The sequence below is a fragment of the Nematolebias whitei genome, chromosome 1, assembly GCF_014905685.2.
Source record: "Nematolebias whitei isolate Nwh7 chromosome 1, NemWhi1, whole genome shotgun sequence".
In the NCBI taxonomy this organism is placed as follows: Eukaryota; Metazoa; Chordata; class Actinopteri; order Cyprinodontiformes; family Rivulidae; genus Nematolebias; species Nematolebias whitei.
The window spans coordinates 4,384,721-4,402,261 of record NC_056498.1 but is presented as its reverse complement, the minus strand read 5'-3'; the positions used below and the strand labels follow the sequence as shown (position 1 = coordinate 4,402,261).

The following is a 17,541-nucleotide window of genomic DNA, read 5'->3' as shown; positions in this document are numbered from 1 at the left end:
GCTAGTATCACTCAGCCCTCTGTGAATAGTAAACAGCCATCAGTGTGCTAATGATCCATTGTTAGGCTGATGGTCCTTCTTGAGCATGTGATCAGCTGGTTTTGGTTGTCAGCAGCAAACTGGTTGATCCACTCTGAGAAGGTGCTATTTAAGAGACTGAGCTGAAAACAGCACCTCAGACTGAGGAAGTCTCTTGGATGAGAGACGAAACGTTTCTACATTTTTTTGCTTTGTTTTGTTTTTTGTTTTTTTTGAATGTCCAGAGGACCAGATTGAACTTTTTTGGAAGAAGCCTTATACTTGATTTGTTTTTTATTTTAAAAATCTCTGGACCTAGTAGTGGAATTTTTTTTAATTCAAAATATATGATGGCAAAAGGACACCCTATGCTTTTTAAAATTCCCATTACGTTTCATACCAAAAACATAATGCGATATATATCGTTATCGCCACCCTTCACAATACATATTGTGATATGAATTTTATGCCATATCGTACATTCCTAAGTCAGAGCTGAGCAGGGCAGGTTGTGCTGTCTGGTACATGGTGGGTGATTCCAGTGTTCCTAATTTGGAGTCAGACAGCAGGTGAGAGCACCAATCTGTGTTTCAGTTCAATTTAATACAGTTTATTTATATAGTGCCAAGTCACAACAGAAGTCATCTCAGGACACTGAACAGAAACATTCACATGTGTAGTCAGTTTCCTGGACTATTTTCTAAAGAGAACACCCCGCTACCCTAACCAAAGGTGATGACATAATCAATTATTAAATGTCTATGAATTAAACGTTTGTGTTCACACGTGGCCAACATGTGACTAATTCACTGCAGCCAGGGGAGATACCAGAACTTATACACCATCACCCCACCACACCGTCCTCCCACAATGTGCACCCACCTCTCCGAGACTTTTATAACTAAAATTCAACTTGCTATTAAATGTCAACGTGTTTGGAGCTTCGTCATCATTGTATAGACTTGCAACCTGCGCATGAGAACAAACTCACGGTCAGAGAGAGACAGCGTGCCACCACGGGAGCGCGCACAGCCTTGATGTCTCTCGCGGTTGATAGAGGCTGTGTCTGCTGATTTAGTTCTCATAATTAAACAGTGATGATGCTAAAAGATGAATATTTAGGCCCCAAATTATGACAAAGATGTTTGTCTCCATTTAACTTAAATGTTTTTCTCCCATAGCTTTATCTCCTACCTCCAGGAGAGCTTTGAACACATTACGGGGGAGATGGGGGACATTGAGTCCGAGTGGGCCATGTTCCGCGCCTCTATTGTCGAGGCGGCTTATCGGAGCTGGGGCCGCAAGGTTGTCTGTGCCTGTCGCGGCAGTAACCCTTGTACCCGGTGGTGGACACCGTCAGTGAGGGATGCCGTCAGGCTGAAGGAGGAGTCCTATCGAGCCTATTTGGCCTGTGGGACCCCAGAAGCAGCTGATAGGTACCAGCAGTTGAAGTGGCATGTGCCTCGGGTGGTCGCTGAGGCAAAAACTCGGGCGTAGGAGGAGTTCGGAGAGGCCATGGAAAATGCCTTCTGTACAGCTTCGAGACGATTCTGGTCCACCATCTGGCATCTCGGGCAGTGGGGGAGCGGTATGCCACAAACACTATTTATAGTGGAGGTGATGTGCTACTGACCTCAACTCAGGATGTCGTGAGTCAGTGGGCAAAATACTTTGAAGACCTCCTCAATCCCACCGGCACGTCTTCCACTGAGGAAGCGGAGCCTGGGGACTTTGGGTCAGGCTCTCCAATCTCTGGTGCTGAGGTCACCGAGGTGGTTAAAAAGCTCCTCGGTGGAAGGGCCCCAGGGGTGGATGAGATTCACTCGGAGTTCCTTAAGGCTCTGGATGTTGTGGGGTTGTGCTGGCTTACACAACTCTACAATATTGCGTGGACATCGAGGGCAGTTCCCATGCATTGGCAGACTGGGGTGGTGGTCCCCCTATTCAAAAAGGGGGACCGTAGAGTGTGTTCCAATTACAGGGGGATCACGCTCTTAAGCCTCCCTGGCAAGGTCTGTTCAGGAGTTCTGGAGAGGAGGGTGCGTCGGATAGTCGATTCTTGAATTCAGGAGGAGCAGTGCGGTTTTCGTCCTGGTCGTTGAACAATGGACCAGCTCTACACCCTCAGCAGGGTCCTGGAGGGTGCGTGGGAGTTTGCCCAACCGTTCGACATGTGCTTTGTGGACTTGGAGAAGGCATTCAACTGCGTCCCTTGGGGAGCCCTGGGGGGGGGGGGGGGGGTACTCGGGGAGTATGGGGTACCAGGCCCTTTGATATGGGCTGTTAAGTCCCTGTACGACCGGTGTCAGAGCTTGGTCCGCTTTGCCGGCAGTAAGTCGGGCTTGTTCACAGTGAGAGTTGGACTCCACCAAAGTTGCCCTTTTCACCGATTCTGTTCATAACTTTTATGGACAGAATTTCTAGGCGCAGCCAAGGTGTTGAGGGGATCTGTTTTGGTGGCCTTAGGATCGCTTCTCTGTTTTTTGCAGATAATGTAGTCCTATTGGCTTCATCAGGTCGTGATCTACAGCTTTCGCTGGAGCGGTTCGCAGCCAAGTGTGACGCGGCCGGGATAAGGATCAGTTCCTCCAAATCCGAGGCCATGGTCTTGAGCTAGAAAAAGGGTAGAGTACCCTCTCCGGGTCAGGGAGGAGTTCCTGCCCCAAGTGGAGGAGTTTAAGTATATTGGGGTCTTGTTCACGAATGAGGGAAAATGGTGCGTGAGATCGATAGGCGGATAGGTTCAGTGTCTATAGTAAAGCGGGAGCTGTATTGGTCTGTTGTGGTGAAGAGAGAGCTGAGTCAAAAAGCGAAGCACTCAATTTACCGATCGATCTATGTTCCTACCCTCATCTATGGTCATGAGTTTTGGGTTGTGACCGAAAGAACAAGAACACGGATACAGGTGGCCGAATTTAGTTTTCTCCGCAGGGTGTCTGGGCTCTCCCTTAGAGATAGGGTGAGAAGCTCGGTCATCCGGGAGGGACTCAGAGTAGAGCCGCTGCTTCTCGACATCGAGAGGAGTCAGTTGAGGTGGCTCGGGCTTCTGGTTAGGATGCCTCCTGGACACCTCCCTGGCAAGGTGTTCCGGGCACCTCCCACCAGGAGGAGACCCACAGGAAGACTCGGGACACGCTGGAGGGACTGTTTCTCAGCTGGCCTGGGAACTCCTTTGGATTCCCCCGGAGGAGCTGGCCCAAGTGACTGTGGAGAGGGAAGTCTGGGCCTCCCTACTTAGGCTGCTACCCCACGACCCGACACCGGATAAGCGGAAGAAAATAGATGGTTGTATGGATGGATGGTTTTTCTCCCAAATTCACATAGTTCTCTCTGTGAGAGTCAGTTTTAAGTGTTTGTAGTTTATATTAAATATATGCTAAACTTAATTCTGCATGGTGTTTTAACAACAACAAGGTGTGGCTGTTTGGATGAGCTAAACCTGATTATATTTAGAACCATACTGAGAGGTAACTGTACTGTGATAAATGTACTTTAACAAATGATCAAATATAAAAATAAATAGTATTAAATGACTAAATGAACTGAAATCCTGTAATTATAATCCTTTTGAATGAAATAGTCATTTTAGGGAAGAAATCAGCCATTCTGGCAAAAAAAAAAAAAAGAAAAGAAAACTATTATATTAAGTTAATTTATACTTGTAAAGAACGTATGCACTGAATGCTGATAACTGATATAATGGCTGAAATTTTTGTCCACCCCCATGAATCTTAGTGAGCTGGTACTTTTAAACCTGTTATAACATGAAGTCTTGAATGTCTTCAAACTATGCATTTCAGTGAGGACGACAAAGATAATGTTACTAACTCATATTTACTGCTATGTTAGATTTATTGTTCTGGATAAAGTTTTACAAGGCAATAGCCTACGCTAGGTTATCTAAACGTTAGCTTGCTAATTTGAGAGGCACATAGCTAATGACAAGCAGGTTAGAGGATTGAAGATAATTTATTATTTCTTAAAAAGTTAAGTCTGGTCCTGTGGACATTCAAAATACAAAGCAAAAAAAACCAAAATAAAAAGTAGAAACGTTTCGTCTTTCATCCGAAAGACTTCCTCAGTCTGAGGTGCTGTATTCAGCTCAGTCTTATAAATAGCACCTTCTCAGAGTGGATCAACCAGTTTGCTGCTGACAACCAAAACCAGCTGCTCACATGATCAAGAAGGACCATCAGCCTAACGATGGATCATTAGCACACTGATGGCTGTTTACTATTCACAGGAGGCTGAGTGATACTAGCAATAACAGCATTGTAAGTGGGGGACAGTTGAACACGGAGGCCTCCACCCCTGTTTAATGATGGACAATTTCTTTTCACGAAGATGGCCTCCTTTACTCCTCTCTCAAACCATTGTTCCTCTCTATCCAGGATGTAAATGGTAAATGGACTGTACTTATATAGCGCTTTTCTATCTTATTTCAAGATACTCAAAGCGCTTTACACTACAATCTGTGTCCTCATTTACCCATTCATAAAGCACTGTACTAGATCTCTACAAAGCTAATTGAACAAATCATTCTAAAGAGACTAATCAGAGCTTTGTCACATTCATACACTGATGGGACACACATCAGAGGCTATGAGGGGTTCAGTGTCTTGCCCAGGAACACGTCGGCATGTGACTGCTGGTGGATTCGAATCCCCAACTCTCGCATTAGAGGACGACTGCTCTAACCACTCAGCCACAGCCTCCCGTGAACATCTTCATCCCTGAAAGAGTGACCACTGACCTGGAGATGAGTGTAGACCGCAGAGTCCTGGCCTGATGATGTTGATCTGTGCTGGGCCTTCCTTTTGGCCAGTGGCTGTTTAGTTTCCCCGATGTAAGACTGATCACAGCCCTCCTGACACTGAACAGCATACACAGTATTACTCTGTTTGTGCTGGGGGACTGGATCTTTGGGATGAACCAGTCTTTGCCGTAATGTATTTTGGGGTTTAAATGCCACTGGGACGTTGTGTTTAGAAAATGAACGTCTCAGTTTCTCTGATACTCCCACAACATATGGAATGACCACTGGTCTGGGTTCCTCCTTTTCACCTGATGGCTGACTGGAGTCCTGTTTGGGTTTCTTCTCTGCTTTCAAGAAGGCTCAGTTATGATATCCACATTGCTCTAGAGCCTGTCTTGTGTGGGATTTCTCCTTCTACCTGGCTACTGAATTAGTGGGGACGCTGTCTGCTCTGTGGTATAGAGTCCTGATGACTCCTAACTTGTGCATCAAAGGGTGATGGGAGTCAAACTGCAAATACTGGTCTGTGTGGGTGGGTTTGCAGTACACCTCAGTTTGCAAATGTCCTCTATCAGAGACTGAGACCTCACAGTCCAAGAAAGCCAGCCTGCCATTTTTTACATCTTCTCGTGTGAACTTGATATATTTTATCCACAGAGTTGATGTGATCAGTAAAATGTTGGACTTCCTGAGATTAAATTTTTATCCAGGTGTCGTCAACATACCGAACCAATGGCTTGGTGGTGTCCCTGAAAAGGACGTCGAGGCTCTTTTTTCTACCTCCTTGTACAGGTTGGCAACATTAGAAGAAACTGGAGACCCCATAGTACACCCATGTTTCTGCCTATAATATTGGCCCCCATTTGTGAAGTAGGTTGACTGCAGGCACAGTTTCAAGACTTGACACAGTTGTTATGTGGAAAGCATGGTCCTGCTGCTCAGATTGGTGTCTGATTTTAATCTTAAATTCAAGTAAATTCAAAAATACTTTATTAATCCCAGAGGGAAATTAAATGTTGTTGTAACTCATCATCCTGGTTTCATTAAAGAGTTGTTATAGATGCTGATGGCTGTGGGCAGGAAGGATCTCTTGTAGCAGTCTGTCCTACAACGGATTTGAAGAAGCCTCTGACTGAAGACCCTTTGTTGTTGTATGACAGTCTAATGAAGAAGGTGCTGAGGGTTGTCTATAATGTTCTTCATTTTATGAAGAATCCTTCTTTGAACAATCATCTCCAAAGGTTCTAGAGGATTCCTCAGAATTGAGCCAGCCTTCTTAATGAGCTTGTTGATCATTTTTAAGTCACTTGCTCTGGTGCTGCTACTCCAGCAGATGATGGCAAAAGAGATAGCGCTCTCTAGAACAGACTTATAGAAGATATGCAGCAAACTTGCTGCAAACGTTGAAGGACTTCAGCTTCCTCAAGAAGTACAGTCTGCTCTGTCCCTTCTTGTAGACGGCTTCACTGTTGCATTTCCAGTCCAGTCTGTTGTCCAGGTGAACTCCAAGGTATTTATACTTCTCCTCCACTTCTTCTCCCATGATGGAAATAGGGTTGGACCTGTTCCTATTTCTCCTGAAATCTGCAATCATCTCCTTTGTTTTGTTCACGTTCAAGATGAGATGATTGTTTCCACACCATGCCACAATGTGGTCCACCAGTTCCCTGTCTCAGCTTCTTGTCCATCTCTGATACACCTGACCACTGCAGAGTCATCGGAATATTTATGCAGATGACAGGAGTCTGTTTTATACTTGAAATCTGAGGTGTACAGAGTGAAAAGGAATGGTGATAGTACAGTCCCCTGTGGTGCTCCTGAGCCACTGACCACCTGGTTAGACACACAACCATTCAGTCTCACAAACTGTGGTCTGCTTGTCAGGTAGTCTTTGATCCAGGTGATTGTTGAAGCCTGCACCTGAGTCTTCTGGAGTTTCTGACAAAGCAAATCAGGCTGGATTGTGTTAAATGCACTGAAGAAATCAAAGAACATGACTCTCACAGTGCTGTCTGCCATTTCTAAAATACAGTGAGTTTGCTGAAGCAGGTGTATGATGGCATCTTCAACTCCAAGTCCACTCTGATAAGCAAACTGCAGTGGGTCCTGATATGTGCTTGTTTGTCTAGTCAGGTGGGTCAACAGGTCTCTCTAGGACCTTCATGATGTGGGATGTCAGGGCAACAGGTCTATAGTCATTGAGGACTGATGGGTGAGTTTTCTTTGGCACTGGAACAAGGCAGGATGTTTTCCACAACACTGGAACTTTCCCCTGGGTCAGGCTAAGGTTGAATAGGTGCTGCAGAACCCCACAGAGCTGCTCTGCACAGACCTTCAGGACTCTGGGACTGACACCATCTGGACCTGCAGTCTTATTCCGGTTTAGTCTCTCCAGCTGCTTCCTCACCTGACTTCTGGAGACGCAGAGGGGGGAGGCAAAGGAGGTATCAGCATCTTCTGATTTGGTTGAAGACCAATATGTAGAAGAAGGGTCCATAACTGAGGTGGTAGATACAGTATTTGAGGTGTGTGAGTTGAGAGTTTAATAAAATGTTGTTTTTCTGACTATTTAACCTGTGATATAAAGTGTTTTTTTGTGCATGTTGTTGTGAGTTACCCAGAGGCCTGAGGAGGAGGCCCGGCCCGTCTCCTCCCGCACGCTATATAGAGGTTTCTCACCCTAGCTTCTCACGCTCTCTCGTTATCTAGAGGTTTTTTAAGCTTCTCACGCTCTCACGCTATCTCAAGGGTTTTTCACAGACTTTAAGTCCAGGTGGGCATGTTCTGTTTACTGGGAGATGTTCCCATGTAATGCAGAGAGTATTAAAGTGTGACACTCAGAATTAGAGTTGAAGTCTGCTGTGGATCCTGATCCGATGCCCAGCCAATTGATGTTACCTTTTTACTCGGACTGAAATGGCTTCCCGGTCTGGTGTCACGGTGAGGGGCTTTACATCAATGTTTGATTTGTACTGAATGTACTTGTGCTTTGCTTCGCTGTATCTGTGGCAGTGTAATAAAATGACACTTTATTATTCTAGCAGAAACAGCCTGTGAGTGTTTATTCATTGTTCCGACCATTTTCCCCGAACCTGTACTTTTAGATAATTTCATAGAACATTCCGACAGGACAGCCTTGGGTCAATGGAGGATGGTATGTATGTTTGGCTGTGGGCAAAAGAGGAGGATGCTGAGCTTGTTCCTGAACTGAACCTATTGAAGAACGTGTTCAGTTCGTTAGCTCTGTCCAAGTTTCCATCCGTCTGATCCTCCTTCTGCTTGAAGCCTGTGATCTTTTTCATCCCTGACCACACCTCTGATATTGTTCTGCTGGAGCTTGCTCTCAAACTTCTTCTTGTACACCTCCTTGCTGTTTCTTATCTTGACTTTTAGTTGTTTCTGTGTACTCTTCAATGTAGTGAACTAAGCCTCCGTTCAAAACCTGCCTCTGAAGACCTTCATGGGACAGGAACTGTTATTTCATTGATTTGAATCCAGAAATACAAATTAGCTCATCCAGAGACTTTCTAATTGTATCCTGAACTAATCAATTGAAAGAACACTCTCTTTTTCATATTATCATTACTATTTTACAATATCTTGATAATCAAAAGTGTGTTTAGTTCATACCATTTTAAATGTTGAAATGAACCACTCATTTTAAATCAACTGTGAAACAGTATTAATGATTTTTTAATCCTCATTCAAAGTAGAAATCAAGTTAAATGTCTATGTTACAAAGTAATTATGCATTTTTGATCTTCTGTCTGAAATGAGAGAGTGATGTCGGTCAAAAGTCGGAGACAGTCTCAAACAAGTTTATTGGAACAAACTGTCTTGTTTTTAAACCTCTCAGACAGAAACAAGAGAACTGACACCTGTAGTTTTTCTCTCTTCGTCAAAACATTTCTCTGTCTGTTCCTAAACAGTTTTTCTGACTTGTAATGACCCTCTGACGTCACTAAAACCACACCCCTGTTGGTTCTTTCAACCAATCAGGACTTCCCAAAAGTGACCGGAAACAGAACTCTTTAAAAGTCGACTCTTTCTAGTTCCAGTAGTTCGGAGGGAGAGTTCTAGTTGGAAAAAGTTCAGTGCCTGGAGAAAGTTCCAGTGCCAGGAGAAAGTTCTGGAGTTAGTTGGGAGTTCTTCCGAGTCTAGTTGGGATTATGGAGCCTTCCACATCTGAGTGGAACCGCTGACGGACTCACAGATCATGTGAGTCCACCCGGGAGGTGAGCGTGTTGTTGAACGGAGTACCGTCACTACTTCGGACGATTCTCAGCCATCCTAAGGAGACGCTGAAAGGTAGCGTTTAAATAGAACTCCGTACCGGAGCTGACCTATCTTCTGCAAAGGTAACAAGTCGCTTCACTACCGAGTGTACCAGGGCTGAGCTGGGGTCGGATGAAGGGTGCCATTCCTCGTCTACACACTTTCCCTCATCCATCTTTTCTCTCCATTCAAACGCCTTCCCTTCCATCTTTAAACTTCTATCTTGCCAGTAATTAATCCAGATATCTTCAGAAATGTCTGTTGTTTTCATTAAGTAAAACGTGCCAAGTTTTATTAATCAGAGCCGATAGCATAATCAAGTGTACAATGTTTTGATGTTAAATTTTGATTCTGTTAATTTTGATGGGTCAAAGAAAATTAACGTCTCATGTCACTGATTAAACCATCGATAACACAGTACCTCTGTCACATATCTGTCAAGTAGCTCGAAAAAGTGAGAACCCGTTATTAAAAATTGACCGTAGTGGAGCTCTTAAGCTAACTGAAGCTAACCTAGCCTTAGTATACTACATCAATAATTCCCTGTCTCCCTCCCTGAAGGCTCTTTTTTTCTGGTTTAGCAGTTCCTTCAAGTCAGTGGTGAGACAGGGTTTGTTATTGGGGAAGCATCTCACTGTTCTGGTGGGGATGGTGTTCTTTACACACAAGTTTATATAGTCGGTCCACACACAAGTCATGGCATTGATGTCATGTCCATGTGGCTGGCACAGTGCATCCCAGTCTGTAGCCTCAAAACAACCTCGCAGGGCTTCTTCAGCTTCCGTTGACCATTTTCTCACTGCTCTCTTTATTGCAGGTTGCCTCTGAACAAGGGGTTTACATTTTGAGCAGAGAAACACAAGATTGTGATCCGATTTGCCAAGAGGGGGTCTTGCTTTAGCGATGTATGAATCCTTGACATTTGCATAAAACAAGTCCAGCATTTTGTTTTCTCTGGTAGAGCAGCTGACAAACTGTTCGAATGTCGGAAGTGTAGCAGAGAGAGAGGCATGATTAAAATCCCCAGATATTGCAACAAACACACTAGGGTGTTGTCTGTAGCTTAGCAACCTCGGAGCTGATGACATCACACGCAGTCTCAGCAACAGCATTGGGTTGAATGTAAACAGTTGCCAAAATAACACTGGTGAACTCTCTTGGCAAATAATATGGATGACAACTTAGTACTAACAGTTCAATATCTGGACTGCAGAGATGACACTTCACAGTAACATGTCCAGGATTACACCATCTGTTGTTCACAAGCACTGCCAACCCACCTCCTTTCCTTTTGCCACTCCTCTTTAAATCTCTATCTGCTCGTATGGTCAGAAAGCCTGGCAAGGAAACACTGGAGTCGGGGATATGATCCTGCAGCCATGTCTCAGTGAAACGCATAACACTGCATTCCCAATACTCTGGATGGGTCCTTGTTGGGGCTTGAAGTTCATCCAACTTGTTTCCCAGCAATCTCACATTGCCCATCATGATCAATGGAAGAGGTGGTTTGAACTCCATTCTTCTCTCTTTCTCCCTCTTTTTTGCGCCTGCTCTGCATCCACGACGCCTCCTTTTCAACTCATTTGGGATTTGAGGCTGTAGTTGAGATATTATTTGAGCTTTGGAGATGTTAATCAGCTGCTCCCGGTTGTAAAAAACCTTGTTGTCATGGTTACACATCATAACAAATGTCCATAAGCAAAGATATTTCTGTAAAAAAATCCTTCCAACTGCGCAGCATCTGACACCAGAGGAAATAATCATCCAAAAAAAGTGATTTATATCCAGAAAAAAGAGGAATTAAAGTTTTCAAAAGTAATATCTCAGAATGAAAGTAACAGAGCTATTCTAACATGCAGCCAGCCACCTTGAGCGGCGCAATAAAACTGATCACTTCTACCGCCTCATCAACAGGAATGCACGTAAAGAGTGATGTGACATTAAAAGAGACCACTGTTTCATCAGTCTCCATGATGACATCCCTCACCTTATCCACAAAGCCCATGGTGTCCATGGAAAGACGAAACGTTTCTACAATTTTTTTTGTTTGTTTGTTTTGTTTAATTTTTTGAATGTCCAGAGGATCAGACTTAACTTTTTTAGATTTTTCTACCTGGAATATTGAGCATGCATCAGGATAATTTATTATTGTTGATTTTATTTTATTTTTTTAGTTTACTGATCAGTTAAATAAACTTACCATGCTCTGTTCACCAAAATACTCTACACAATATTTATTGCTCCCTGTTTCGGCTTTACTGAAAGTGAAAGAGAAATTTAAGTGAACGGCCATGACTTTAAAGTGGTCTTCATGTGCCCTCTGCTGGATTGTGCAATTACAGCTGGTTTCAACATTTTATGGGTGAAAATTACAAGTGTTTATATCTGCACATAATGGAACAAACACCTATATCGGCCCTACTGATATATCTGTCAGTCTCTAGTACACAGTATATTGTGTACTTTTACTTGGGATGTAACCTGTATTCAGGAATTTCAAATGTGTGGGGGGTTTTTTGGGTGGGAGATTTTGGTCAGATTCAGTCAGAATATGGTGGCGGATTTTGGTCAGATTCAGTCAGAATATGGTTTTCTTCGTTAATCTTTGCCTTCAGTCTTGACCCTTGAGCTCGGATTTCTTTAGATTCCTGAAATATTTTGATATTATGCACTATAGGTATTAGGATATTCAATTTTCTCAATTTTCCATTGAGCAACATCATTCTGAAATTGTTCCACAATTTTTAGATGCATAATTTTCTAGGTTGGTAAACCTGCCCATTTTTACTTCTGACAGATTCAGGCCCTCTAAAATGATTTTTTTAACCACAGTCCTCTTCCTGACCTGCTGCTGTTGGAGAAATTCTCTCTCACTAATGGTGTTAGGCAGAAGAGTTTTTGTTGGTATGATTACTTGCAATATCAGATTTCAGGAGAGCTTACATAAATACACATAGGCCTACCTGTATAGCGCATACATAGATGTATACCACGAAAAACAGTCACAAAAAAAAGCCACGAGCTGCGCTATCTGCTCGCTTTTATACTCCTCTCAGCTCAGTTGAGTTCACAGAGTTCAGGAGGTGTCCTTGGAGCCATCTGCAGCCTTCTCACCCAGTGCTCTCTATTAACCCAAACATATGGTTCATGGGCAGAAATAAGATAGTGTCTTGGGAGATGGTTTTGACTTGTTTTGTGCTCCTTGTTCTCAGGGAAGAGGGGAGGAACTTTCTCAGCCATATTAATTAAAACATCCATAACCTTTGACCAAAAATTCCCTGACAGCTGCCAATTAGCAAAATAAATCACGCAATGCTCCTTACTTCAGCTGTTTCTTACACACTTGTTTTTACAGCATTTTGTTGGCCCTGGTCCAATGTTTCTGAGATGTGTTGTTGCAACAGTGTCTTAGTAAGACATCTGATACATTTACTGTGTTTTACTGTGAGTAATTTTTATGAGGTTGCAAATCATTGCATTTTGTTTTTTGTGTTTTTTTTTTTTTTTTGCATTTGACACAACATCCCTACTTTTTAAAATTAGGGTTGATATTTTCTTCTTGTATGATGGAACATTTACCTTTATGTTCTCCTGCTGTCAGAGGACTGTGTGTGACAGACCAAGTTCAGATGGAGAAGCAGCCCATGAGAACGGACAAAGCGACAGCAAAGACCTGGGTGAGACACACAGCTACTAAATAATGAGAAATGTTTTTACACACAGCAGAACATAACAGGACGTTGTTCAGGTTTAAAATTATAGATATCGGTCAACCAATATAATGTGGTTTGCTCTGACTCCATGACAAATAGATAAAGTAAGATCCATCCATTATTTTCTGCTTGTTCTGAAGTCGGAGGCAGCAGCTTGATCAAGGAGGCCCAGAAATCTCTTTCCACATAAAGAAGAAAAGAAAGAAAAAATATTGAGATATATATCATATATTGCCATTCATCCTAAAATATCGAAATATTAATTTTGGTCCATATCGCCCAGCCCTAGCCCATAGCGATAGGCCCCCAATCCCATACTTGCGGAGCACCCCCTATAGTGTACCTCGAGGAACACGGTCAAATGTCCACAAAACACATGTAGAATGGATGGGCAAACTCCCATGACCCTTTGAGGACCTTAATGAGGGTAAAGAGCTGGTCCTGTATTCCACGGCCAGGACAGAACCCACATTGTTCCTCTGAGGTTTGATCAACGATTGGACTCGCTTCCACATTACACCTGAACTGACCTTACCAGGAAGGGTAAGGAGAGTGATGCCCATATAATTGGATCACACCCTCCAATCCTCCTTTTTCAAGAGGTCTGCCAATCCAGTGGCACTGCCCCCGATGTTCACGCCATGTTCAAAGGTGTGTCAACCAAGACAGCGCCACAACATCCAGAGCCTTAAGAAAATCAGGGCAGATCTTATCCACCCTTGGAGCCCTGCCGCCGCAGAGCTTTTTAACTTCCTCGGCAACCTCAGCCATGGTTATGGACAGACCAACCCCAAAGTCTCTCAGCTCTGTTTCCTCCATGGAAGACGTGCCTGTGGGGTTGAGAAGGTCAGAAAATAATTCCTTCCACCTCCTGACAACATCACTTGTTGTGGTCAACAGCAACCCACCTTCACTGAACACGGTGTTAGTAAAGCGTTGCTTTCCTCTCCTCAGCCAGCTGATGGTTTGCCAGAATCTCCTCGGAGCCAACAGTCTCTTTTGAAGGCCTGACTGAACTCCTCCCGCATCCAAGTTTTTGCCTTAGGAACAGCCATGGGTGCAGCCCGCTTGGCCCTCTAGTACTCCTCAGCTGCCTCCAGAGTCCCACCAGCCAACAAGGCCTGATGGGACTCTTTCTTCAGCTTCACAGCCTCCCTAACTTGGGGTGCCCACCACAGACTTCGAGGATGGTCACCGCGAGAAGCACCAACAAGCTTGTGGCCGTATCACAAAGCAGCCACCTCAACAAATGAGACATGGATCATGGCCCACTCTGACTCAATGTCCCCTGCTTCAGCTGGGATGTGGTTAAAGCTCTCATGGAGGTGTCAGTTGACGATCTTTCTGATGGGTTCTTCTGCCAGGTGTTCCCAGCAAACCCTCACTGCACGTTTGTGTCTACTGGGTCTGTCCGACATCTTCCCCCACCATCTGATCTAGCTTACTACAGCTCATCTCCTCTCTTAACCCGAGTGCCCAAAACAAACGTCTGCAAATGAAATGACATGACTACAAAGTCAATCATCGATCTATGACCTAGGGCGTCCTGGTGTCAAGTGTACTTACGGTCACCCTTATGTTCGAACATAGTGTTTGTGATGGACAAACTATGGCTAGCACAAAAGTCCAACAACAGAACACCACTTGAGTTCTGATCAGCGAGTCCGTTCTCCCAATCATGCCCTTCCAAGTCACACTGTCATTACCCACATGGTCCCCCAACAGAATAAAGGAGTCCCCAGCTGGAGCACCTTCCAGCACTCCTGCCAAGGATTCCAAGAAGGCCGGATATGTGGAACTGCCATTTGGCACATAGGCATAAACAACGGTCAGAACTCATCCCCCCCACCCAAAGGCACAGGGAAGCCACCCTCCCATCTACCGGGGAACACCCCCAACACACAGGCAGTAAGTTGGGGGGCTCATGCCTCTTTTCCATTAGTACCATTAGTACCGGTACAGCACAGTTCGACCAGCTGTTTTATTTTTATAGACACCAAAATTTAATCCGTTGCACATGTGCTTCCAAATATTTCTTTCTGAACGTTGCATTAAATTTTAAATAATAAATTAGTCAATTTAAAATTGCTCTGCTTCCACCACACCAACCCACACCAACTCTTAGCAGAATATCCAAACAACTGACCATGTTAGACCATGTTTGAGCTTCCTAAGGTCAGTTAGCGGAGGCGGACATCTTTAACTGGGTTTATTAGTCCACTTGTTTGTTCAGATCAGTCTAGTGATAATTATTGCTTCTCAGGACACCTGATTCTGAAATGAGAAACGGTATGTCTGGTAATGTGCCTTATGGTTCAGGGAGGAGTCCCTTGCAGCCCCGGAGAGGTCATCTTTTTACAACACGTCATAAACCCTGAAAAATTAGCAAAAAGACATGTTTCTGTTCTGCTGCACTTCATGCCAAACCAAGGAGATTCTGTCAGAACGGGCCGGGTCATTTACCAGCTGTTTGCTCCATGGACCAGATCCTCAGGGAGATGAGCCTCATTTCACTTGTCAGCTAAAATTTAGCTCCACTCCATTCTTCCTCTGCTCTGATTGCTTGGTTTGTTCAGCTTTTTGGGCTGAAAGTGATTTTCAAGCAGCGGCTGATATGACATGTGGAGCGGTGATTGACAGGTCTGATTGTGTACGACATGTATGTGTGTTTGGAGTGGGTTCAACCAATTTTGGTGGCAGAATATTTTTCAATGGGGTCGAGTTGAGTCACACTTATCAATGGCAAAGCTACTGAACAAACCCTGAAATTCAACACAGACCACAGGATCTGCTCAACAAGTAGGTCAGAGGTTTCCTTGGACTCGGACATGTTCTCCCTTCTGCAGAATGCTCCTCCTCACTCCTCTTCCGCACTTTGTTAACAGGAAGAACGTCAAATTAAATTACTGCTGAAGGGTATTTGGATTTTAGAAGGGCTCACAAAGGTCTGATTAAAGTCTCAGCAGCTGATTTTTGTTTAGATAATGCCAGTGATGCGTCTGCTGAACTTCATCATAAAAACAAATTTTCACAATTTATTTCTACCCTCTCCTTCCCAGTCACTGGAAAGTTGAGTTATAACTAGGGGTTGAATGACTACATAATTTTTAAACTCAACATTAACATAGTAGAACTCGAGTACTTGATGACATCGTAGGATCTAAAGATACAAAATAAATAAATAAATAAATAAAACCGCAAAAAAGGTCATTATTTACACAAAAACACCAACAAAACATTGGGAGCATATATTACGCTCCTACCATTTATTATGCAGCAAATAAGTCACAGGAAAAACTAAACTATTAGTTATCGTTATTAAGCTGCAAAATTGAAAGAAACATGCAGCATGTCAAAAACGAAACTAAAAACAGTGGGTCAGACGACCACCCTGCACCACCACCAGCTGTGGTGCGCATTAGGTTTAGTTTTAGAGATTAATATGTTTATAGTTTTTTTTTTTTATAGGTTTCGAGATTAATATTTTTGCTTTTTGTTTGTGAAACAAGGTCAGAGGAAGCTGGTTCTGGTTCGGTCTATTGGACCCGGTGTTGCACCATATTCTGTGACCTGCAACAGTACATGCAACACTGCACCCTATGGTCACAATATACAATGGTCACAGAATATGGTGTAACACCGGTTCACAATGAGCTCCAAACAGTCAGGAAGTTGATTCATTTTCTTTTTCCTTACGGTAGTTGTACCTGAAGATTCATATTTAGTGAAATATTTCCAGACTATTGATACATTTCTACCTGTTTGTCAAGACTGGGCCTGTTCCACTCCATCTGCTTGGAGGAATCCATTTTGTAACCTGTGCCCAGTGCGGATCACGTGACGCAACGACGTAACGGCGACGTGAAATAAAAAAACTCGATAGATGTCCTAGGAATCGATGTAGAGATTACTCGAGTAGTCTGTTAAAGCCCTAGTTATAACATATTGTCTGTGTGTTTCTCAGGAAAAGCAAAGAAAACCTCAAAGTCTGAGCAGAAAACCGGGACCGTGGGGAAGGGAGCTGGCAAGAAGATCACCAAGATCATTGGTTTAGGGAAGAAGAAGCCGTCCACGGATGAGCAGACTTCATCTGCAGAGGAAGACGTGCCCACCTGTGGTAAGACAGCTCCTGTGACGTGCATTTCCTACAAATACAAAAAAGTGGAAGAAAACATCCTAATATCCTGATGCATGTTCAATAATCCAGGTAGAAACATCCAAAAAAGTTCAATCTGGTCCTCTGGACATTCAAAAAACAAAACAAAAAACAAAACAAAGCAAAAAAATATAGAAACGTTTCGTCTCTCATCCAAGAGACTTCCTCAGTCTGAGGTGCTGTATTCAGCTCAGTCTCTTAAATAGCACCTTCTCAGAGTGGATCAACCAGTTTGCTACTGACAACCAAAACCAGCTGCTCACATGGTCAAGAAGGACCATCAGCCTAACAATGGATCATTAGCACACTGATGTCTGTTTACTATTCACAGAGGGCTGAGTGATACTAGCAATCACAGCGTAAGAGAGGGACAGTTGAACCCAGAGGCCTCCACCCCTGTTTAATGATGGACGATTTCTTTTCACAAAGATGGCCTCCTTTACTCCTCTCTCAAACCATCGTTCCGCTCTGTCCAGGATGTGAACATCTTCATCCTTGAAAGAGTGACCGCTGGCCTGGAGATGAGTGTAGACTGCAGAGTCCTGGCCTGTGTGTATATATATATATGTATGTATATATATATGTGTGTATGTATATATATGTATGTATATATATATATGTAT

At 43.6% G+C, this 17,541-nt stretch overlaps 1 protein-coding gene across 1 annotated transcript in view; it reads left to right on the top strand.

Annotated features, from left to right (window-relative positions):
* Positions 1-17,541, top strand: part of afap1 (actin filament associated protein 1) — a gene marked incomplete at its 5' end in the record, with an annotated part of 107,597 nt that overhangs the window by 7,767 nt on the left and 82,289 nt on the right. The window contains 2 exon segments of the mRNA XM_037681507.1: positions 12,651-12,726; positions 16,727-16,879. Coding sequence (XP_037537435.1) covers positions 12,651-12,726; positions 16,727-16,879 — 229 coding nt within the window.